The 26195-nt window shown below is 46.5% G+C and overlaps 1 protein-coding gene across 3 annotated transcripts in view; it reads right to left on the reverse strand.

Moving 5' to 3' along the window:
- The window catches only part of LOC135056097 (E3 ubiquitin/ISG15 ligase TRIM25-like), a 152277-nt gene that overhangs the window by 63540 nt on the left and 62542 nt on the right, over positions 1–26195 (reverse strand). For all 3 annotated transcript variants that reach the window (XM_063960850.1, XM_063960849.1, XM_063960848.1), the window contains exon 4: positions 2803–2941. In XM_063960850.1, the coding sequence (XP_063816920.1) occupies positions 2803–2941 (139 nt within the window). The remainder of the gene's footprint in view (positions 1–2802; positions 2942–26195) is intronic.

Here is a 26195-nt window from a genome sequence, read left to right on the forward strand (position 1 = left end):
CTATCCCGTAATTCCATAAATAAAGGCATCCATTCTGGTGTCGACCCCCTAGGAGGTGACATCCCCATATTTGGCAATTGCGCCGCCTCCACACCAATATCGTCCTCATACATGTCGACACACACGTACCGACACACAGCAGACACACAGGGAATGCTCTAAACGAAGACAGGACCCACTAGCCCTTTGGGGAGACAGAGGGAGAGTCTGCCAGCACACACCAAAAAGCGCTATATATGACAGGGATAGCCTTATAATAAGTGCTCCCTTATAGCTGCTTTATATATATCAAGATATTGCCATTAAATTTGCCCCCCCTCTCTGTTTTACCCTGTTTCTGTAGTGCAGTGCAGGGGAGAGACCTGGGAGCCGTCCTGACCAGCGGAGCTGTGAGAGGAAATGGCGCCGTGTGCTGAGGAGATAGGCCCCGCCCCTTTTCCGGCGGGCTCGTCTCCCGCTATTTTGTGAATACAGGCAGGGGTTAAATATCTCCATATAGCCTCTGGGGGCTATATGTGAGGTATTTTTAGCCTTTATATAGGTTTACATTTGCCTCCCAGGGCGCCCCCCCCCCCCCAGCGCCCTGCACCCTCAGTGACTGCGTGTGAAGTGTGCTGAGAGGAAAATGGCGCACAGCTGCAGTGCTGTGCGCTACCTTTAGAAGACTGCAGGAGTCTTCAGCCGCCGATTCTGGACCTCTTCTTACTTCAGCATCTGCAAGGGGGCCGGCGGCGCGGCTCCGGTGACCATCCAGGCTGTACCTGTGATCGTCCCTCTGGAGCTGATGTCCAGTAGCCAAGAAGCCAATCCATCCTGCACGCAGGTGAGTTCACTTCTTCTCCCCTCTGTCCCTCGTTGCAGTGATCCTGTTGCCAGCAGGAATCACTGTAAAATAAAAAACCTAAGCTAAACTTTCTCTAAGCAGCTCTTTATGAGAGCCACCTAGAATTGCACCCTTCTCGGCCGGGCACAAAAATCTAACTGGAGTCTGGAGGAGGGTCATAGGGGGAGGAGCCAGTGCACACCACCTGATCTGGAAAAGCTTTACTTTTTGTGCCCTGTCTCCTGCGGAGCCGCTATTCCCCATGGTCCTTTCAGGAACCCCAGCATCCACTAGGACGATAGAGAAACTACAGGTAGTTTTTTCACACCCCACATAATACCCCTTTTTGTGGTACTTGCAGTATCAGAGATATGCAAAGCCTCCTTCATTGCCGTGATCATATAACGTGTGGCCCTACTGGAAAATACGTTTGTTTCTTCACCGTCGACACTGGATTCGGTGTCCGTGTCTGTGTCGACCGACTGAGGTAAAGGGCGTTTTACAGCCCCTGACGGTGTTTGAGACGCCTGGACAGGTACTAACTGGTTTGCCGGCCGTCTCATGTCGTCAACCGACTTTTGCAGCGTGCTGACACTATCACGTAATTCCATAAACATAGCCATCCATTCCGGTGTCGACTCCCTAGGGGGTGACATCACCATTACAGGCAATTGCTCCGCCTCCACGCCAACATCGTCCTCATACATGTCGACACACGCGTACCGACACACAGCAGACACACAGGGAATGCTCTGATAGAAGACAGGACCCCACTAGCCCTTTGGGGAGACAGAGGGAGAGTTTGCCAGCACACACCCAAGCGCTATAAATATATAGGGACAACCTTAAATAAGTGTGTTCCCCTTAGAGCAGCTTAAATATTATTAATATCGCCAAATAAGTGCCCCCCCTCTCTGTTTTTACCCTGTTTCTGTAGTGCAGTGCAGGGGAGAGCCTGGGAGCCTTCCTAGCAGCGGAGCTGTGTAGGAAAATGGCGCTGTGTGCTGAGGAGAATAGGCCCCGCCCCCTTTTCGGCGGGCTTCTTCTCCCGGTTTTTCTGAAAACCTGGCAGGGGTTAAATACATCCATATAGCCCCAGGGGCTATATGTGATGTATTTTAGCCAGAATAGGTACTTTTCATTGCTGCCCAGGGCGCCCCCCCAGCGCCCTGCACCCTCAGTGACCGTTGGTGTGAAGTGTGCCGAGAGCAATGGCGCACAGCTGCAGTGCTGTGCGCTACCTCATGAAGACTGAGAAGTCTTCAGCCGCCGGTTTCTGGACCTCTTCTCTTTTCGGCATCTGCAAGGGGGTCGGCGGCGCGGCTCCGGTGACCCATCCAGGCTGTACCTGTGATCGTCCCTCTGGAGCTAGTGTCCAGTAGCCTAAGAAGCCAATCCATCCTGCACGCAGGTGAGTTCACTTCTTCTCCCCTAAGTCCCTCGTTGCAGTGAGCCTGTTGCCAGCAGGACTCACTGAAAATAAAAAACCTAACAAAACTTTTTCTAAGCAGCTCTTTAGGAGAGCCACCTAGATTGCACCCTGCTCGGACGGGCACAAAAACCTAACTGAGGCTTGGAGGAGGGTCATGGGGGGAGGAGCCAGTGCACACCACCTAGTGGTCAGACTTTTAAATTTTGTGCCCTGTCTCCTGCGGAGCCGCTGTTCCCCATGGTCCTGACGGAGTCCCCAGCATCCACTTAGGACGTCAGAGAAATTTAGAATTTACTAAATCTATGGTGCATACAGGTAGTAGATGTGCATCTTCTTCATCTACACTGTCCAAATGCAAAGCCCCTAACCACATACCAATCTACCTGTCATATCAAATGAGTATAATGTCCTACAACCACAAAGCTTTAAAGGAAACAAAATATTCCGCCTCAATGAAACCATTTTTCCTTTACTGTACTCTACTGGTTATTGGTATACAAGTAACATACATTCATCAGTATAGAGTGGAAATGAACAGCTGTCTTACCTGGTTGGCTGAGCTTTGATTTGATTGCCTCTTTGAGGGATACAGCTTCTTTGTAGATGTTCTGCATTAATCTATCATCAAACCCTGTGTATGGCTTAAAGGGTTCTTTGGATACTGTGTCTTTCACTTTGGAGGCTTTCTGGATTGAATTAGAATAAAACAGTTAATCAGCATGTGCACTCAGGGCCAGATTAACAATGGGGCAGATGAAGCTCCAGGACTACACATAAAGATAGGTCCCATCATCATGGCAGCATGATGATCACTAGCCACCAGCTGGCCACATGGTCAACCATAATGCATAACTATTAAGATTGCATTTCTATTTTTCTTACAAAATTATGCAATTTGTTAAAATATATTTACATATTTAGGCAGACTTTGGAGCTGATCGTGTAGTGGTTGTATACGCCCATATGGCTCTGGCCACACCCACACAGCACTGATCACACCTCCCGTTTCTCACAGTAGGCTCTTGAATATTTTCAGCTCCAGGCCCATGTGGCCCTTAATCTGGCCCTGTGTGCGCTAATATTAATATCAATTTGTTGCATATTTATGTAATCAATAACCCTAAAGGTGCATACACACTGGCTTATATATCAGTCATTCCCTTGAACGGCCGATACATCGTGGGTGCGAAGGCCAGTGTGTACGAGCGATATGTCTGAACTCAGTCGTTCAGACATATCGCGATGGCCCTGCTGCACATTCGCCCGCCTGTAAACAAGCTGCAGCAGCCGGCGCTGACTAACAGCTGAACTGGGCGGCGTGTATTAATGACCGCATAGAGCGCAACGTCAGTCCCCGACGGATTGGGTACTGTGTATGCACAGTACACTGCCCGATCTGGCTTTAGATATATCTGCAGATCAATTGATCAGCAGATATACCTGTAGGTGTACCCAGCATTATAATACATTTTTATTTTCCTCAATTGTTTATGTAAACACTGAAGAATAAATAAGTTTACCATACTAACCCTTCAAACTGAGACACTCATGAATTACACAGGTTCTGTGGCCAGCTGACTTCAAGCCTGTATTTTTCCCGTTTTCAATCTGCTACAGAACTCGTTTAATTCATGAGTGTACTGGTTTAAAGGTATAGTATGGTAAGCTTTAGAAGAATACATAAAATATATGAATACTGGCTGTATTACATACACACACACACAAACATAATTTTATTTGTTTATGAAAATGAGAATTAAATTGAAACATTGACTAAGGTTATTACTAGAGATGAGCGGGTTCGGTTCTCAGAGAATCGAACCCTACCGGACTTCACGTCACAAGCCCTGATCCGAGTCAGGCTCGGGTTTTCCCGGCCGACTCTGAAACCAGAACGAGGCAAAACGCCATGATCCCGCTGTCTGTTTCTCGCGGGGTGTGGATTCCATATAAGGACCTGCGCGTTGCCGCCATTTTCAATCCGGCATTGGAGAGTGTACAGAGAGGACGTATGTCCGTTCTCTGTGTCCGTGTCTTGTGCTGCATCTGTCCAGTCACAGTGGTTGTGCCCTCTGCTGCCATATGTCCAGTGCTGCTGTATAAATCCAGTAATCCTGCCATATAATTACAGTGGTATAAGTCCAGTGATACTGCTGGGGTGTGTCTGTGTGTGTGTCCGGTATCCGCCTTTAGTGCAGTGGGACTGCAGTGCCAACCCTACATGGGCCAGGTGTTTGTGCCACACACTTCTGTCGCAAGGCTTAGTCATACAGCTACCTCATTGCCCTCTTTTACTTCTTGGCATGATGTGCTGTTTGGGGCTTTTTTTTATATATCTACCCTCCTGTCTGACACTGCAGTGCCACTCCTAGATTGGTCAGGTGTTTGTGACGCACACTTGTGTCACTAAGCTTAGTCATACAGCAACCTTGGTGCACCTCTTTTTCATCTTTGCATCATGTGCTATTTGGGGCATGGTTTTTAAAGTACCATCCTGTCTGACACTGCCGTATAAGTCCACCAATTGCAGAATTTTTGAAAAATGACAGAAGCGTCCTGGAGATGCTACCAGTGGACTGAAAACTTGCGGGCCACTTTCGACATTCAGCCACTGCATGCCACTACTAGATGGGCCAGGTGGTTGTGTCGCTTAGCTTATACAGCAACCTCGGTACACTTTGTTTTCTTCTTTGCATCATGTGCTGTTTGGTGCCTATTTTTTAAAAAATCTGTCATCCTGTCTGCCACTGCAGTGCCACTCCTAGATGGGCCAGGAGTTTGTGCCGCACACTTGTGTCGCTTAGCTTAGTCATACAGCTACCTCAGTGCACCTCTTTTTCTTTCCATCATGTGCTGTTTGGGGACTATTTTTTAAATCTGCCATCCTGCCTGCCACTGTAGTTCCACTCCTAGATGGGCCAGGTGTTTGTGGCGCTTAGCTTAGTCATACAGCCACCTCAGTGCAACCTTTTGGCCTAAAAACAATATTGTGAGGTGTTCAAAATAGACTGGAAATGAGTGGAAATGAATGTTATCTAGGTTAATAATACCGTAGGAGCAAACTTACCCCCAAATTCTGTGATTTTAGCTGTTTTTGTGTTTTTTTTTCAAAAATCATACAGATCCAAAACCAAAAAACGAAAGGGTGGTTTTGGCAAAAACAAGCCAAAACACGAGCGGGGAATTAGAACCAAAACACGAAAAATGCCCGCCGCACATCTCTAGTTATTACCACGTTTGTGTGTGAATGCTGCTCTCATCTGGTTAGCATTGTACATAGGGGCGCCATTTGGTGTCACATTGGAGCAGGCAATGGGGGGCAGTATTTATTTCATCATACACTTATGGCAGAGTGCCGGTTATCTTTGGAACACACACACACACACACACACACACACACACACACGCAGAGTCACTGCCAGCATGGAGTAGAACTGTGGTTGCGATCCAGCTTATTTTGAATGGATAGGTTTGACTCATTAATGCTTTCTGCATCATGTCGACTTCTTGATATCTAGGTGACCCATGCATGCTGGCAGTCCTGTTTCTCGATGCTAGTACAGTCCCCTGGTGGGAGTACATGGATATATACATACCCTATTGAAATTGATTTGAACATTTTATGTTTGAGCATATTTTCATTCTTGAACTAGGTTAGCCATTCCTGATAAAGATTCACACTTTCATTCGAAACGTCAAGATGATTTGAGGCTACTTGGATTAAACTGATGGCACTTTAAGTGAACTACATTTGATGAGTATTATTAGAGAGCTGTGTATATCTAGTGGACCATCCATATGGGCCCATTGGGAGCACCCTAATCGTTATACAAGTGATTTATGTGAGAGCGGGACACAGATATCTATCTATCTATACACTAAGGCTGAATCGAACAAAAGAAATTCTGAGAGAGAGAGAGAGAGAGAGAGAGAGAGAGAGAGAGAGAGAGAGACACATATATAAATATTATATATATATATATATATATATATATATATATATATATATATATATATATATATATATATATATATATATATATATAGTTCCAAACAGAGGGACGGCACTCATAGGATTTTCAACAAGTATATTGTATTCCAATAAAAGAAAGTTCCAAAGATTACATCAACGTTTCGGTGTAGAACACCGTCATCAGGATGTACAGAAATCACATACAGGAAAAATGGTGAACATACATAAAACAGCAACTTACCACCCTTATAAAGACCAGTAAATGACAAAACCACTGACACCTGCGCCGTAGCACACGCCCGCCCGAGCAGCCGGACGCATGTGAAAGACGTCATCCACATGCACGTCTCCACCGCGTCCCGCCGCCGTCATGACAACGATAGCGGTCACCATGGAAGCCCGAGACGCAGCCGCATCATCAAAGCAGGGGGCATGGCTAAGTCACGTCACGACGCGTCCCTGGCAACGGCCGTGGTTACCGTAACATCCCAAGATGTAACCGCATCCTTGAGTTATACAGCCCACGTCACCCGTCGTCAGAGCGATCGGTGTGGCCCCCGTGCATCACCCATAAAAACATAAACAAAAAAATAAGAATTTACTTACCGATAATTCTATTTCTCGTAGTCCGTAGTGGATGCTGGGGACTCCGTCAGGACCATGGGGAATAGCGGCTCCGCAGGAGACAGGGCACAAAAATAAAGCTTTAGGATTAGGTGGTGTGTACTGGCTCCTCCCCCTATGAACCCCCTCCAAGCCTCAGTTAGGATACTGTGCCCGGACGAGCGTACACAATAAGGAAGGATATTGAATCCCGGGTAAGACTCATACCAGCCACACCGTATAACTTGTGATCTGAACCCAGTTAACAGTATGACAAACGTAGGAGCCTCTGAACAGACGGCTCACAACAATAACAACCCGAATTTGTTTGTAACAATAACTATGTACAAGTATTGCAGACAATCCGCACTTGGGATGGGCGCCCAGCATCCACTACGGACTACGAGAAATAGAATTATCGGTAAGTAAATTCTTATTTTCTCTAACGTCCTAAGTGGATGCTGGGGACTCCGTCAGGACCATGGGGATTATACCAAAGCTCCCAAACGGGCGGGAGAGTGCGGATGACTCTGCAGCACCGAATGAGAGAACTCAAGGTCCTCCTCAGCCAGGGTATCAAATCTGTAGAATTTTGCAAATGTGTTTGCCCCTGACCAAGTAGCAGCTCGGCAGAGTTGTAATGCCGAGACCCCCCGGGCAACCGCCCAGGATGAGCCCACTTTCCTTGTGGAATGGGCCTTGACAGATTTAGGTTGTGGCAAGCCTGCCACAGAATGTGCAAGTTGAATTGTGCTACTAATCCAACGAGCAATCGTCTGCTTAGAAGCAGGAGCACCCATCTTGTTGAGTGCATACAATATAAACAGTGAGTCAGACTTTCTGACTCCCGCCGTTCTTGAAATATATATTTTCAATGCCCGGACCACGTCCAACAACTTGGAATCCTCCAAATCGTTAGTAGCCGCAGGCACCACAATAGGCTGGTTCAGGTGAAACGCTAACACCACCTTAGGCAGAAAATGAGGACGTGTCCGCAGTTCTGCCCTGTCCGTATGGAAAATCAGATATGGGCTCTTATATGATAAAGCCGCCAATTCTGATACTCTCCTGGCTGAAGCCAGGGCCAGTAGCATGGTTACTTTCCATGTAAGATACTTCAACTCCACCGATTTGAGCGGCTCAAACCAATGGGATTTGAGAAAATCCAAGACTACATTAAGATCCCACGGTGCCACTGGGGGCACAACCGGGGGCTGTATATGTAGTACTCCTTTTACAAAAGTCTGGACTTCAGGAACTGAAGCCAATTCTTTCTGGAAGAAAATCGACCGGGCCGAAATTTGAACCTTAATGGACCCCAATTTGAGGCCCATAGACAATCCTGTTTGCAGGAAATGTAGGAATCGACCCAGTTGAAATTCCTCCGTGGGGGCCTTCCTGGCCTCACACCACGCAACATATTTTCTCCAAATGCGGTGATAATGTTGTGCAGTCACCTCCTTCCTGGCTTTTACCAGTGTAGGAATGACCTCTTCCGGAATGCCTTTTTCCCTTAGAATTCGGCGTTCAACCGCCATGCCGTCAAACGCAGCCGCGGTAAGTCTTGGAATAGACACGGTCCCTGCTGAAGCAGGTCCGGTCTTAGAGGTAGAGGCCACGGATCCTCCGTGAGCATCTCTTGAAGTTCCGGGAACCAAGTTCTTCTTGGCCAATCCGGAGCCACTAGTATCGTTCTTACTCCCTTTTGCCGTATAATTCTCAGTACCTTTGGTATGAGAGACAGAGGAGGGAACACATACACTGACTGGAACACCCACGGTGTTACCAGAGCGTCCACAGCTATTGCCTGAGGGTCTCTTGACCTGGCGCAATACCTGTCCAGTTTTTTGTTGAGGCGGGACGCCATCATATCCACCATTGGTTTTTCCCAACGGTTCACAATCATGTGGAAGACTTCTGGATGAAGTCCCCACTCTCCCGGGTGTAGATCGTGTCTGCTGAGGAAGTCTGCTTCCCAGTTGTCCACTCCCGGAATGAATACTGCTGACAGTGCTATCACATGATCTTCCGCCCAGCGAAGAATCCTTGCAGCTTCTGCCATTGCTGTCCTGCTTCTTGTGCCGCCCTGTCTGTTTACGTGGGCGACTGCCGTGATGTTGTCCGACTGGATCAACACCGGCTGACCCTGAAGCAGGGGTTTTGCCAGACTTAGAGCATTGTAAATCGCTCTTAGCTCCAGTATATTTATGTGAAGAGACATCTCCAGGCTTGACCATACTCCCTGGAAGTTTCTTCCCTGTGTGACCGCTCCCCAGCCTCTCAGACTGGCATCCGTGGTCACCAGGACCCAGTCCTGTATGCCGAATCTGCGGCCCTCTAACAGATGAGCACTCTGCAACCACCACAGAAGAGACACCCTTGTCCGTGGCGATAAGGTTATCCGCTGATGCATCTGCAGATGCGATCCGGACCATTTGTCCAGCAGATCCCACTGAAAAGTTCGTGCGTGGAATCTGCCGAATGGAATCGCTTCGTAAGAAGCCACCATCTTTCCCAGGACTCTTGTGCATTGATGCACAGACACTTTCCCTGGTTTTAGGAGGTTCCTGACAAGTTCGGATAACTCCCTGGCTTTCTCCTCCGGAAGAAACACCTTTTTCTGAACCGTGTCCAGAATCATTCCCAGGAACAGCAGACGTGTCGTCGGGGTCAACTGAGATTTTGGAAAATTCAGAATCCACCCGTGTTGTTGCAGCACTAGTTGGGTTAGTGCTACTCCGTCCTCCAGCTGTTCTCTGGACCTTGCCCTTATCAGGAGATCGTCCAAGTAAGGGATAATTAATACGCCTCTTCTTCGCAGAAGAATCATCATTTCGGCCATTACCTTGGTAAAGACCCGAGGTGCCGTGGACAATCCAAACGGCAGCGTCTGAAACTGATAATGACAGTTTTGCACCACGAACCTGAGGTACCCTTGATGTGAAGGGCAAATTGGGACATGTAGGTAAGCATCCTTTATGTCCAGGGACACCATAAAGTCCCCTTCTTCCAGATTCGCTATCACTGCTCTGAGTGACTCCATCTTGAACTTGAATTTTTGTATGTACAGGTTCAAAGATTTCAGATTTAGAATAGGTCTTACCGAGCCGTCCGGCTTCGGTACCACAAATAGCGTGGAGTAATACCCCTTTCCCTGTTGTAGGAGGGGTACCTTGACTATCACCTGCTGAGAAAACAGCTTGTGAATGGCTTCCAATACCGTCGCCCTGTCTGAGGGAGACGTTGGCAAAGCAGACTTTAGGAACCGGCGAGGGGGAGACTTCTCGAATTCCAACCTGTAACCCTGAGATACTACCTGCAGAATCCAGGGGTCCACCTGTGAGCAAGCCCACTGTGCGCTGAAATTCTTGAGTCGACCCCCCACCGCTCCTGAGTCCGCTTGTAATGCCCCAGCGTCATGCTGAGGGCTTTGCAGAACCCTGGGAGGGCTTCTGTTCCTGGGCAGGGGCTGCTTGCTGCCCTCTCTTACCCCTTCCTCTGCCCCGAGGCAGATATGACTGTCCTTTTGTCCGCTTGTTCTTATAGGACCGAAAGGACTGCGGCTGAAAAGACGGTGTCTTTTTCTGTTGGGAGGGGGTCTGAGGTAAAAAGGTGGATTTTCCGGCAGTTGCCGTGGCCACCAGATCCGATAGACCAACGCCAAATAATTCCTCCCCTTTATACGGCAATACTTCCATATGTCGTTTGGAATCCGCATCACCTGACCACTGTCGCGTCCATAAACTCCTTCTGGCAGATATGGACATCGCATTTACTCTCGATGCCAGAGTGCAAATATCTCTCTGAGCATCTCGCATATAAAGGAAAGCATCCTTTAATTGCTCTATAGTCAATAAAATACTGTCCCTATCCAGGGTATCAATATTTTCAGTCAGGGAATCCAACCAGACGACCCCAGTACTGCACATCCAGGCTGAGGCGATGGCTGGTCGCAGTATAACACCAGTATGTGTGTATATACTTTTTAGGGTAGTTTCCATTCTCCTATCAGCTGGATCCCTGAGGGCGGCCGTATCAGGAGACGGTAACGCCACTTGTTTTGATAAGCGTGTGAGCGCCTTATCCACCCTAGGGGGTGTTTCCCAGCGCGCCCTAACCTCTGGCGGGAAAGGGTATAATGCTAATAACTTTTTTGAAATTAGCATTTTTCTATCTGGGTTAACCCACGCTTCATCACATACATCATTTAATTCCTCTGATTCAGGAAAAACTACAGGTAGTTTTTTCACCCCCCACATAATACCCCTTTTTGTGGTACTTGCAGTATCAGAGATATGCAAAGCCTCCTTCATTGCCGTGATCATATAACGTGTGGCCCTACTTGAAAATACGTTTGTTTCATCACCGTCGACACTAGATTCAGTGTCTGTGTCTGGGTCTGTGTCGACCGACTGAGGTAAAGGGCGCTTTACAGCCCCTGACGGTGTCTGAGACGCCTGGGCAGGTACTAACTGGTTTGCCGGCCGTCTCATGTCGTCAACTGATTTTTGTAATGTGCTGACATTATCACGTAATTCCATAAACAAAGCCATCCATTCCGGTGTCGACTCCCTGGGGGGTGACATCACCATAATCGTCAATTGCTCTGCCTCCACACCAACATCGTCCTCATACATGTCGACACACACGTACCGACACACAGCAGACACACAGGGAATGCTCTTATCGAAGACAGGACCCCACTAGCCCTTTGGGGAGACAGAGGGAGAGTTTGCCAGCACACACCCAAGCGCTATAATATATATGGGAACAACCTTATATAAGTGTTGTTCTTTATAGCAGCTTAAATATATCAAAATATTGCCAAAAAAATGCCCCCCCCCCCCTCTCTGTTTTACCCTGTTTCTGTAGTGCAGTGCAGGGGAGAGTCCTGGGAGCCTTCCTCACAGCGGAGCTGAGCAGGAAAATGGCGCTGTGTGCTGAGGAGAATAAGCTCCGCCCCCTATTTCGGCGGGTTTTTCTCCCGTAGTTTTAGATAACTGGCATGGGTTAAATACATACATATAGCCTCAATGGCTATATGTGATGTATTCTTTTGCCATAAAGGTATTAAATATTGCTGCCCAGGGCGCCCCCAGCAGCGCCCTGCACCCTCCGTGACCGCTTGGTGTGAAGTGTGTGACAACAATGGCGCACAGCTGCAGTGCTGTGCGCTACCTTCATGAAGACTGAAGAGCCTTCTGCCGCCTGTTTCCGGACCTTCAATCTTCAGCATCTGTAAGGGGGGTCGGCGGCGCGGCTCCGGGACGAACCCCAGGGTGAGACCTGTGTTCCGACTCCCTCTGGAGCTAATGGTGTCCAGTAGCCTAAGAATCCAATCCATCCTGCACGCAGGTGAGTTGAAATTCTCTCCCCTAAGTCCCTCGATGCAGTGAGCCTGTTGCCAGCAGGACTCACTGAAAATAAAAAACCTAAAAACTTCTTCTAAGCAGCTCTTTAGGAGAGCCACCTAGATTGCACCCTGCTCGGACGGGCACAAAAACCTAACTGAGGCTTGGAGGGGGGTCATAGGGGGAGGAGCCAGTACACACCACCTAATCCTAAAGCTTTATTTTTGTGCCCTGTCTCCTGCGGAGCCGCTATTCCCCATGGTCCTGACGGAGTCCCCAGCATCCACTTAGGACGTTAGAGAAAAAAGGATTAAAAACAACACCAGTGTGTAAAATCGGAGAATCATGTATCCCATCATAGAAACAGGACTGTAAAGACAACGGGTGACGTGGGCTGTATAACTCAAGGATGCGGTTACATCTTGGGATGTTACGGTAACCACGACCGCTGCCAGGAACGTGTCGTGACGTGACTTAGCCATGCCCCCTGCTTTGATGACTACGTGGTGCGGGCCGTCGAGCTCGATGACGCGGCTGCGTCTCGGGTTTCCATGGTGGCCGCTATCGTTGTCATGACGGCGGTGGGACGCAGTGGAGACGTGCATGTGGATGACATCTTTCACATGCGTCCGGCTGCTCGGGCGGGCGTGTGCTGCGGCGCAGGTGTCAGTGGTTTTGTCATTTACTGGTCTTTATAAGGGTGGTAAGTTGCTGTTTTATGTATGTTCACCATTTTTCCTGTATGTGATTTCTGTTAATCCTGATGACTGTGTTCTACACCGAAACGTTGATGTAATCTTTGGAACTTTCTTTTATTGGAATACAATATACTTGTTGCAAAATCCTATGAGTGCCGTCCCTCTGTTTGGAACTATTGAATCATGGCTACCCCATGATAGGACTGGATCACCAAGGTATTTGTGTCTTTTTTCGAGCGCCGATACACATGGTTTTATATATATATATATATATATATATATATATATATATATATATATATATATATATATACATATATACACACACATATACACACACACACACACACTAGCTGTTGCACCCGTTCTTCGCCTGGAGTTTCTGATTTTCACGGTTGTACATATGAGTGTTAAAAATGTGTTATATAGAGATGTATATTTGAGGGGATGCAATTAGATTGCCGGTAGTCGGGATCCCAGTGGTCAGGATACAGACGCCGGAATTACGACTGCTGACAATGCCGCCACAGGGGCTATTGCCACATGTGGGTGTCCACGACACCCGTAGAGTAGGAATAGAACCTGTGGCGAGCGCAGCGAACCTGATGGCTGGGATGCCGCAGTCTGAATACTGACCGCCGGCATCTCGACCGTCAGTAATACATACTGATCCCAAATTTGAGACGCCTTAATGGAAGTAAATATTAATCCAGGGTTCTTGGCATTACCCGAGGAGCACCCATAGCAGATACGGTAAAAAGTGACAGGAGCATTTTTGTGGTTTATTAAAATCTACACACTGGAGGTGCAATCCAAATTTTGATCCAATTGTCAATTTGGGAGTTATCGTTCACAAAACACAAGCCACGCATCGGTAATGACATCATTAGGTCAACCCCATTTTCATCCCCTTAGGGGAGGTTTATTAAAATTCTGATTACGTAGTTTCCCTATTTGCCACCTGCAGAATACCTATATTACATTTCAGCTTCCTAATATATCGGTAAGTGAAAGAAGAAAAATATATAATAATAATAATAAATAATAATAATAATAATAATAATAATAAATATATATATATATATATATATATATATATATATATATATATACACACACACACACACACACACACACATATATATAAACACACACACACACACACACACACACACACACTTCGCTACGGGATGAGGATGGTAAATTAGAATTATCTTTGTTCGTTCATTTACGTTGGTTGGAGATCTGGTATATAGGCGTATCTCGCTCCCTGACCCACTTTGTGTAGTGGCCAGACCCCTTTTTGGTCCCCCAAGGGACCGTGCTCTTCCCACTATACAACTCTCAGTCTGTGGCTTCCTGCTGCCTCCATTCCTCTCCTCACATGTCAGTGCCCCTGTGAAATGATCGATTTATTTACAGTTTCTTAGATAGCGCAGCACATTATGCATCTCCTGATATACTCTGTGCTGCTGGGGGACCCTGCTACTTCCACTATATAACTCTCAGTGTGTGGGTTCGTGCTACCTCCATTCCTCTCCTCACATCATGTCACTGGCCCTGTCACATGCAGCCCTGTCCTGCCTGACATATCATGCATCCCATAATAGAGGCCTGGCCAACCTGTGGCTCTCCAGCTGTTGTGAAACTACAAGTCCCAGAATGCCATGCCACAGTTTTAGCATTTCCTAGTAGCAAAACTGTGGCAGGGCATTCTGGGACTTGTAGTTTCACAACAGCTGGGGATTCACAGGTTGGTCAGGCCTACCCTAATATACTCTGTGCTGCTGGGGACCCTGCTCCTTCCACTATATAACTCTCAGCGTGTGGCTTCCTGCTACAACCATTCCCCTCCTCACATCATGCCACTGTCACATGCAGCCCTGTCATCACAGACATATCATGCATGTCCTGATATAGTCTGTGCTGCTGGCCCACACCTAGGGGTGCGTTACCCCCCACAGTGTTTGTTCCCAGACTGTAAATCATATGTGGACCAAGTTTGGTATAAACTGCACCATGCATTCCAAAGTTATGCCGTCTGCTGAAATACTCTGTGCTGATGCCTCACCCCTAGGGGTATCTTACCCGCACAGTGTTTGTTCCCAGATTGTAAAAGTCATATGTGTAGCAAGTTTGGTGTAAATTGGTCCAGGCATTCCGGCGGTATGCTCTCCTGAAATACTCCATGCTGCTGTTTTACCCCCACAGTGTATGTTCCCAGATTGTAAGTCATATTTCTGCACCAAGTTTGGTGTAAATTGCTGCAGGCATTCCGGAGTTACGCTGGAACACACATATACACATACATAATTTTTTTTGCGTTTTTCGTGGAAGGACAGTGACATTTGTAAAACCGGTTCTTAGCAAGCACCTGGGAGAAGCTACCTGCCAAGTTTCAAGATTGTAGGCCTTGTGGTTTTAGAGATGTTGTGATGAGTCAATCTCCTTTTCTTGCCTATATATATATATATATATATATATATATAATAAGAATTTACTTACCGATAATTCTATTTCTCGGAGTCCGTAGTGGATGCTGGGGTTCCTGAAAGGACCATGGGGAATAGCGGCTCCGCAGGAGACAGGGCACAAAAGTAAAGCTTTCCGATCAGGTGGTGTGCACTGGCTCCTCCCCCTATGACCCTCCTCCAAGCCAGTTAGGTACTGTGCCCGGACGAGCGTACACAATAAGGGAGGAATTTTGAATCCCGGGTAAGACTCATACCAGCCACACCAATCACACCGTACAACTTGTGATCTAAACCCAGTTAACAGTATGATAACAGCGGAGCCTCTTAAAAGATGGCTCACAACAATAATAACCCGATTTTTGTAACTATGTACAAGTATTGCAGATAATCCGCACTTGGGATGGGCGCCCAGCATCCACTACGGACTCCGAGAAATAGAATTATCGGTAAGTAAATTCTTATTTTCTCTATCGTCCTAGTGGATGCTGGGGTTCCTGAAAGGACCATGGGGATTATACCAAAGCTCCCAAACGGGCGGGAGAGTGCGGATGACTCTGCAGCACCGAATGAGAGAACTCCAGGTCCTCCTTAGCCAGGGTATCAAATTTGTAGAATTTAGCAAACGTGTTTGCCCCTGACCAAGTAACTGCTCGGCAAAGTTGTAAAGCCGAGACCCCTCGGGCAGCCGCCCAAGATGAGCCCACCTTCCTTGTGGAATGGGCATTTACATATTTTGGCTGTGGCAGGCCTGCCACAGAATGTGCAAGCTGAATTGTATTACACATCCAACTAGCAATAGTCTGCTTAGAAGCAAGAGCACCCAGTTTGATTGGGTGCATACAGGATAACAGCAAGTCAGTTTTCCCGACTCCAGCCGTCCTGGAACATATTTTCAGGGCCCTGACAACATCTAGCAACTTGGAGTCCTCCAAGTCCCTAGTAGGTGCAAGGCACCACAATAAGCTGGTTCAGGTGAAACACTGACACCACCTTAGGGAGAGAACTGGGGACGAGTCCGCAGCTCTGCCCTGTCCGAATGGACAAACAGATATGGGCTTTTTTTGAGAAAAAACCACCAATTTGACACTCGCCTGGTCCAGGCCAGGGCCAAGAGCATGGTCACTGTTCATGTGAGATGCTTCAAATCCACAGATTTGACTGGTTTTAAAACAATGTGATTTGAGGAATCCCAGAACTACGTTGAGATCCCACAGTGCCACTGGAGGCACAAAAGGGGGTTGTATATGCAATACTCCCTTGACAAACTTCTGGACTTCAGGAACTGAAGCCAATTCTTTCTGGAAGAAAATCGACAGGGCCGAAATTTGAACCTTAATGGACCCCAATTTGAGGCCCATAGACACTCCTGTTTGCAGGAAATGCAGGAACGACCGAGTTGAAATTTCTTTGTGGGGCCTTCCTGGCCTCACACCACGCAACATATTTTCGCCACATGTGGTGATAATGTTGTGCGGTCACCTCCTTTCTGGCTTTGACCAGGGTAGGAATGATCTCATCCGGAATGCCTTTTTCCCTTAGGATCCGGCTTTCCACCGCCATGCCGACAAACGCAGCTGCGGTAAGTCTTGGAACAGACATGGTACTTGCTGAAGCAAGTCCCTTCTTAGCGGCAGAGGCCATAAGACCTCTGTAAGCATCACTTGAAGTTCCGGGTACCAAGTCCTTCTTGGCCAATCCGGAGCCATGAGTATAGTTCTTACTCCTCTACGTCTTATAATTCTCAGCACCTTAGGTATGAGAAGCAGAGGAGGGAACACATACACCGACTGGTACACCCACGGTGTTACCAGAACGTCCACAGCTATTGCCTGAGGGTCTCTTGACCTGGCGCAATACCTGTCCCGTTTTTTGTTCAGACGGGACGCCATCATGTCTACCTTTGGTATTTCCCAACGGTTTACAATCATGTGGAAAAAACTTCCCGATGAAGTTTCCACTCTCCCGGGTGGAGGTCGTGCCTGCTGAGGAAGTCTGCTTCCCAGTTTCCATTCCCGGGATGAAACACTGCTGACAGTGCTATCACATGATTTTCCGCCCAGCGAAAAGTCCTTGCAGTTTTTGCCATTGCCCTCCTGCTTCTTGTGTCGCCCTGTCTGTTTACGTGGGCGACTGCCGTGATGTTTTTCCCACTGGATCAATACCGGCTGACCTTGAAGCAGAGGTCTTGCTAAGCTTAGAGCATTATAAATTTACCCTTAGCTCCAGTATATTTATGTGGAGAAAAGTCTCCAGACTTGATCACACTCCCTGGAAATTTTTATTCCTTGTGTGACTGCTCCCCAGCCTCTCGGGCTGGGCTCCGTGGTCACCAGCATCCAATCCTGAATGCCGAATCTGCGGCCCTCTAGAAGATGAGCACTCTATAACCACCACAGGAGAGACACCCTTGTCCTTGGATATAGGGTTATCCGCTGATGCATCTGAAGATGCGATCCGGGCCATTTGTCCAGCAGATCCCACTGAAAAGTTCTTGCGTGAAATCTGCCGAATGGAATTGCTTCGTAGGAAGCCACCATTTTTACCAGGACCCTTGTGCAATGATGCACTGTTTTTAGGAGGTTCCTGACTAGCTCGGATAACTCCCTGGCTTTCTCTTCCGGGAGAAACCCTTTTTCTGGACTGTGTCCAGAATCATCCCTAGGCACAGCAGACGTGTCGTCGGATCAGCTGCGATTTTGGAATATTTAGAATCCACCCGTGCTGTTGTAGCAGTATCCGAGATAGTGCTACTCCGACCTCCAACTGTTCCCTGGACTATGCCCTTATCAGGAGATCGTCCAAGTAAGGGATACTTAAGACGCCTTTTCTTCGAAGAAGAATCATCATTTCGGCCATTACCTTGGTAAAGACCCGGGGTGCCGTGGACAATCCAAACGGCAGCGTCTGAAACTGATAGTGACAGTTCTGCACCACGAACCTGAGGTACCCTTAGTGAGAAGGGCAAATTTGGGACATAGAGGTAAGCATCCCTGATGTCCCGGGACACTATATAGTCCTCTTCTTCCTGGTTCGTTATCACTGCTCTGAGTGACTCCATCTTGATTTGAACCTTTGTAAGTGTTCAAAAAAAATTTTTTAGAATAAGTCTCACCTAGCCTTCTGGCTTCAGTACCACAATATAGTGTGGAATAATACCCCTTTTCTTGTAGTGGGAGGGGTAATTTAGTTATCACCTGCTGGGAATACAGCTTGTGAATTTTTTCCCATACTGCCTCCTTGTCGGAGGGAGACCCTTTGTGCCGTTTGGAATCTGCATCACCTGACCACTGTCGTGTCCATAACATCTTTTGGCAGTTATGGACATCGCATTTACTCATGATGCCAGAGTGCAAATATCCCTCTGTGCATCTCGCATATATAGAAATGCATCCTTTAAATGCTCTATAGTCAATAAAATACTGTCCCTGTCAAGGGTATCAATATTTTTAGTCAGGGAATCCGACCAAGCCACCCCAGCTCTGCACATCCAGGCTGAGGCGATCGCTGGTCGCAGTATAACACCAGTATGTGTGTATATACTTTTTATGATATTTTTCCAGCCTACTGTCAGCTGGTCCTTGAGGACGGCCCTATCTATAGACGGTACCGCCACTTGTTTTGATAAGCGTGTGAGCGCCTTATCCACCTTAAGGGGTGTTTCCCAACGCGTCTGGCGGGAAAGGGTATACCGCCCATAATTTTCTATCGGGGGGAACCCACGCATCATCACACACTTTATTTAATTTATCTGATTCAGGAAAAACTATGGTAGTTTTTTCACATCCCACATAATACCCTCTTTTGTGGTACTTGTAGTATCAGAAATATGTAACACCTCCTTCATTGCCTTTAACGTGTGGCCCTAATAAGGAATACGTTTGTTTATTCACCGTCGACACTGGATTCAGTGTCCCTGTCTGTGTCGACCGACTAAAGTAAACGGGCGTTTTAAAAACCCCTGACGGTGTTTTTGAGACGTCTGGACCGGTACTAATTGTTTGTCGGCCGTCTCATGTCGTCAACCGACCTTGCAGCGTGTTGACATTATCACGTAATTTCCTAAATAAGCCATCCATTCCGGTGTCGACTCCCTAGAGAGTGACATCACCATTACAGGCAATTGCTCCGCCTCCTCACCAACATCGTCCTCCTACATGTCGACACACACGTACCGACACACAGCACACACACAGGGAATGCTCTGATAGAGGACAGGACCCACTAGCCCTTTGGAGAGACAGAGGGAGAGTTTGCCAGCACACACCAAAAACGCTATAATTATATAGGGACAACCTTATATAAGTGTTTTCCCATATAGCATCTTAATATATATAAGCATATCGCCAAATTAGTGCCCCCCCTCTCTGTTTTAACCCTGTTTCTGTAGTGCAGTGCAGGGGAGAGCCTGGGAGCCTTCCCTCCAGCCTTTCTGTGAGGGAAAATGGCGCTGTGTGCTGAGGAGATAGGCCCCGCCCCTTTTTCGGCGGCCTCGTCTCCCGCTCTTAACGGATTCTGGCAGGGGTTAAATATCTCCATATAGCCTCTGGAGGCTATATGTGAGGTATTTTTAGCCAAAATAGGTATTCATTTGCCTCCCAGGGCGCCCCCCTCCCAGCGCCCTGCACCCTCAGTGACTGCCGTGTGAAGTGTGCTGAGAGGAAAATGGCGCACAGCTGCAGTGCTGTGCGCTACCTTTAGAAGACTGAGGAGTCTTCTGCCGCCGATTCTGGACCTCTTCTTACTTCAGCATCTGCAAGGGGGCCGGCGGCGCGGCTCCGGTGACCATCCAGGCTGTACCTGTGATCGTCCCTCTGGAGCTGATGTCCAGTAGCCAAGAAGCCAATCCATCCTGCACGCAGGTGAGTTCACTTCTTCTCCCCTCTGTCCCTCGTTGCAGTGATCCTGTTGCCAGCAGGACTCACTGTAAAGTAAAAAACCTAAGCTAAACTTTCTCTAAGCAGCTCTTTAGGAGAGCCACCTAGAATTGCACCCTTCTCGGCCGGGCACAAAAATCTAACTGGCTTGGAGGAGGGTCATAGGGGGAGGAGCCAGTGCACACCACCTGATCGGAAAGCTTTACTTTTGTGCCCTGTCTCCTGCGGAGCCGCTATTCCCCATGGTCCTTTCAGGAACCCCAGCATCCACTAGGACGATAGAGAAATAAATATATATATATATATATAAATAAATATATATAATAGAGATTTGCTCCATCTGCATTTACACATGGTGTTGCCAAGGTGCAGTTATTTGCTCCTTTATGCTTTATTCTTACCTCAGTATGAGGCTGCAGAATGAGTAGGAGAGGTATTGAGAAAAAGGTGCAGGCTATCAGCATAATAGACTGCAATTACACTGGAACTGCATGCTAGAAGCACAACTTAAGTTTTATTATTATTATTTCTGGCAATTATTTTTTGGCAATGAATGGGTTAATTAACACTGTCTCTCCAAAACACCAGAATGAATGTAAGAAAGATTGTGTCCTGCGGAACTCCGTCAGCAGTCAGCCACAGAACACGTCAAGTTCTATGTGTGGGTTGGCGGGAGAACAGGACAGCGCAGGGCGGGCGTGAGGGATCACGGTGTGACGTCCGCACGTCACACCGTGGCCAGGAACACAGCACAGGGCAGCCAGGAGCACAGCATAGGGCGGGCAGGAGGGAGTGCGGTGTGACGTCAGCACGTCACATCGCAAGCCGGCCAGTGCTTGACGGGGCTGTGTCTCGGCAGCGCGACCGTCCATTACCCCCAGGAATTACATTTTTACCCCATTTGGGGTAATTTACCCCTTCACTGACTGAAGTAGACTGCAGGAAACACTGGAATTGGGTGCTGGAGCCCTAATGAAGCAGGATGCAGTAATATATGCTGTTAAGCAATATAGGTTCAGGTTTTATTTTTTATTTTTTTTATTCTTTATTACATTTAACATTAATCACAATTGTAGAGGTAGGAATATGAAACTAAAAGGATACTCTCTTTTCATAGAACTGTATTGTCAAAGTCGTAAAATATCATGCCTCACGTTGCCATATGTTAACCCCATGCGCTTGCCCGCTGCACGTGCACATTCTCTCCCGTGCGTGCGCATATTCGCAGTTGCGTAATGGAGCTTCTACGGCCGTGCGCATTGGCGCGTGGTATGCGCACTTACGGTAGAGTTTGTGTGCGTCTGGTGGGCGACTCGATCGTTACATAGTTAATCCGAATAGTATGTTTTATAGGTAATGGTCCCCTTAATAATAACTGTAAGTTTGTTTAGTATAACTGGTTCATGAACAAAGGAATTCCTCTTTGCATGATACGAAGGGTCACATAGGGTCTGAGCGATGGTGTTTGGTACCTAACCGAAGAGTATTTTATTAGAAACAATCCGGTGCTGGTTAGGTAGAGATTAATTGCTCCTGCGTATAGTTATGTCTATAAATAGTTTCTGGACATTTACTGTATTTGCGGTTCATTGTCCATGTGGTAGGAATCCTGAGATTCCCTCCCACCTGAGCAGTCTGGAATAGTCACAGCCCACCTGTTCAAACAAACCTATGACCTTTTGTTGTAATGTGAAGACAGATTCCTGTGTCCAATGAACAATGAGATATAGGTCCCTTTGTAGTATACTGTATGCAGTGTATATAAGGAACAGCCAGTTTGGGCCAGCTTAGTCTACTCTCCACAAAAGGTTTTCATCACTGACTAACTATGGAGCTGGTGACCAGGACTGCGCAGCGATCATTCCCCAGTGTGTAAGTTTTTCTCTGTAACCAACTTGTTCTCTGTTTGTATTTGCCATACTCTCTCTCTCTGTTATTGTTAAACTGTTGTATATTGTATATGTGTAGTTATCATGTTTAGGTATTGATGTTAGTCTGTAGTGTATAAGATGTTAACTGTATTTTTCCTTTTTTACATAACTAAATCTCGTTAGTAAAGGTTTTGGAACCTCAGCAGGGTGTCTGTGTTTCTCTAGCTAGTACAAAGGGTTTCAATGTATCTCAATCACTCAAACAGCTTGCTTAAATATCCAGGTTAACCAGTGGTATATCATTGCAGTATCTCAATACTTACAGTATAATCAGGCTCTGTGTTTAAAGTTTATAAAAGTACTGTCTGTGTGTACGCTCGCTGTGTGTATTCCATACACCCAGCGTAGCGTGTGTACGTAATTTGCGTGCCACGTGCGAGGCCTTCATACGCAAATAGCGTACGGAGGGCGTAGCACGTGCACGTGGTTTAGCGGCCATTACGGCTACACGGTATTAGTATATAGCTAATGTTAAAAGGTAGATAACGGACTCTATCAATTGGGGGCTTAAGTCCGGTCCACCTCATATCCACAGTCAGGCGAAAACGCGCAGACTTTATCGATCAGCAAAGGGAGGAAAGGTAGTATCTTGTAGTGCTGATCAGATGAGAGTCTGCGTCTGATTCTTTTGGTTTGTAGGGATGCTGGTGGAATCCGAAGAAGGTAGGAACATTAAGCTATTGTCTTTTTAAATCTGGTCTTTATTTCTATTTGGTGCCAACTGCACACGCAGATTGGATTGCTTGTCTGTTTAAATAGGTTTAAAAGTATTTTTGGTCGCTCTGCATGGCTTGATAGTTTTATTTTTAGCTCAGGCCTAGAATAATTTAAGGGGCTGGAATGATGATTTTCTTTGTGACAAAAGAAGCCGCATGGTCTGTCCTCCATTTTGTGTAAACCTCATGGATGTGGAAGGTGGAGGAGCAGCAGCCATTTTGGGAAGGTCAAATTTTTTTTTTCTGAATGGCTGATTTTCAGTTGACTCGGGAAATAATCAGCTATCCATTGTCAAAAAGAAATCATCATTTAATGAGTTTTTAATGCATTTATTTAATCCATATCATAGTCAATCATAAGTGGTTCAGATAGAGTTTAATATAAGTTAATAGTAAAATGAATATTTGATTTAGGAAATACACAAATAAAACAAAGTTGTGGGTTTTTTTTTTCTTTCTTTTTTCCTCCCTTCAAGAGCCTGTTTAACTCTGCTACTTGTGAGATGGGCCATTGAAATGCAAATGAACCTGTGTAACTGGGTTTTGTTTTGTTTTCTCTCCCAGCAGTGAAAGAAATCGCCTTCACAGATGGTTAAAAAGCACATTCATATGCAAATTAGAAGCACTGAATAGGGTCTCATAGATGTAATATCTATATGTGCGTGCTTACATTAATGTATGTCATTAGATTAATTTAGAATTGCATTTTCACCTGTGTATTTTCACATATCTCACTTTCCTGTTTGCCATTTATCATTGATATCGTGCTGAGAAAGATTTGTTGCTATTGGTAGTTAAAAAGTAAAAATAATACGTAAAGGAGTAATTTGTAAAACACGCACACGGCTTTGCCTAAAGATACAAGGAAAGATCTGTGTGGTGCTCGGTAGATGATTACAGTTAAAGATCATTTACATTGATATAAACGTGTTAGTTGTATTTTTGTGGACGTGTCTGGCCTGTGTACACGTGTCCCTAACAAAGGGCGGGACAAGCGTACGCGACGCAAGGGCTTACACACGTAGCGTATATTACGCAACGGAGCGTATGGGTACGCCCACATAATACAAATCACACGATAGTATTGTTTGAGTAGGCGATACGGAAGCAACACGATAATAGCACAAATTGATTTCAGTTTCCAAAATTTAGTTTAAATACCTTACTTTACTGTAATGCCTCTGGGGAGAGCTATCAGATTACGGGAAATGATTATTTTTTTTCTGATCAGAAAACTATAGAATGATAGTGGGTTGAAAACGGTATGAGTGTATTGAACTCCTCTTGGTGAAGTCTTGGTGAAATCTTGGTGAAGTAAATCTTGGTGAAGTCTTGGTGAATCACGGTCTAGGTGAATACGTGAGGAGAACGGTCTAGGTAAAAACGTGCGTGCACGGTCTTGGTGAACAAGTGCGACGAAGTGTGATAAAGTTTTCGTGGTATTACGCTCCGGCTGTTTTGGAGCACAGTAGGGAGACTCCAATGATCCTACCATTTATAGGCAACAAGTGTCTATAAGTGGTACGATTGGACCGCACGGTTGTATGTGTGACCAATAACGCAACGTGATATGAGGTCGTATATTTAAATTGCCCTCATGCGTGTTGTAGGTAGCACATGCAAGCGTGATTTGTGTAAAATATAAAGGTAAGAAATTTTCGCTGGTAGGACCTGCAACGATTACGTGGGTCTGCTAAAAGGGGCGGATTCGTTGTACTCGGAGCAGAAGAAGCTGGTGGAAGAGCTTGGAAAACTTCCACCGTAGACTTCTGTGTTTGGTGCATTTTAGGAAGTTTTTTTCTGTGTTAAAAAGGTCCACAATGGAAGCCAAGTGCACAACACAGGGACGTTTAGCAGTCAGGGTTCAGACTGAAGAGGCTTGCAGACCCCGAGGGTCTGCTCGGTTAGTAATGTGGGGGAAGTATGGTCCCCACACTGAGACCTTTTGTGATGAATGGACACGAATGACTGTGGGGGATAAAGCACCATTTCCTGGGATAGGTAGTTTTGACTCAGAGGTATTGCATAATTTAAGGCGAAGGATCTGTCTCATAAAATCCGGGAAGCAACGATTTAAACATTATGATTGTTTACAAATATGGCAACAGGAAGCTGAGATACAAAGGGAATTAGCTTACACAACTGACTCTCACTTTGGTAAGAAAAATATGGCAACAAGAGAGAGAGTGGTTACAGAGAATGGCACACTGGGGTATGATAAACATGCACTTAGCAACTGTATTATTGATAAGAATAATTGTAACAAATGTAACAATGATAAAAGTAAAACTGTTAAATGTACAACTGTTAACCCGTGCAAGTTGCACCCCATGTTAAACTTCCCTCAGGATTACAAGCAAGAAAGTGAGTCCAGTACGATGTCGGCACCTTTTCCAGCAGCCATCATACAAGACATCCAGGTGGACGCAACCCAATCGGTAAAGGCAGTAGTCGAACCCCCTAACGGAGGGTCAGGTGAGGTCGTGTCCACAGGTACGTACGGTGTTATATATCACGCACAAACAAATGTACCTCATATTGTAGAGCCAACACAAGATGATGTAGTTGAACTTAACCCTGTCAGGGTGATCACAGTCCCATATGGACAGACTGACGCTCAGGGAGTCACTCCCGTCAGAGACATTGCTATGCATTGTCCCTGGTCCCGGATGGAATTGAGGACAATTATGTCTGAATTTCCTGATCCCAGGAGAGATCTAGCCGCATGTCAGAGGTTTATTAAAGAATTAGGTAACGCCGCAGAACCCACAAAGATTGGCGGACATTGCTGAGGGCATGTTTACCCTCCAATGTCGACTCAGTGAAATTCATCGCTGACTGTAAATTAGACGAAGAGGTACCCCTTACGGATGCGTACAACCAAGATAATGTAAAAAGAATCAATCTGCAATTAGGAGTATATTTCCCAACTATTGTCGAGTGGAACCAAGTTTTCTCCATTAGACAAAAAGAAGGTGAAATGGCAGCGGAATATTTCCATCGAGCACTGCAGGAAATATCTAGATACACTGGGATCATGGACATCAAAACAAATGTACATCATAGGGAGGTAGCTGTGTCCGTATTAATGGACGGCTTAAAAGACACACTAAGAATCAGGGTACAAACCTCTCTACCTCACTGGAGAGGTATCTCGGTGGCTGCATTAAGAGAATCCGCTATCGAACATGACCGTAATATCCAAAGAACCAGGGAAGCACAGGGAGAGCGGTTGATGGTGATGAGCATCCAAGCACTAGAGGAGGCATCAAATCGACCAAAACCCCAGGCCCCTGGCACATGGAGGAAGCCAAGGGTTT

This window comes from Pseudophryne corroboree, chromosome 3 (assembly GCF_028390025.1).
Source record: "Pseudophryne corroboree isolate aPseCor3 chromosome 3, aPseCor3.hap2, whole genome shotgun sequence".
Classification (NCBI taxonomy): Eukaryota; Metazoa; Chordata; class Amphibia; order Anura; family Myobatrachidae; genus Pseudophryne; species Pseudophryne corroboree.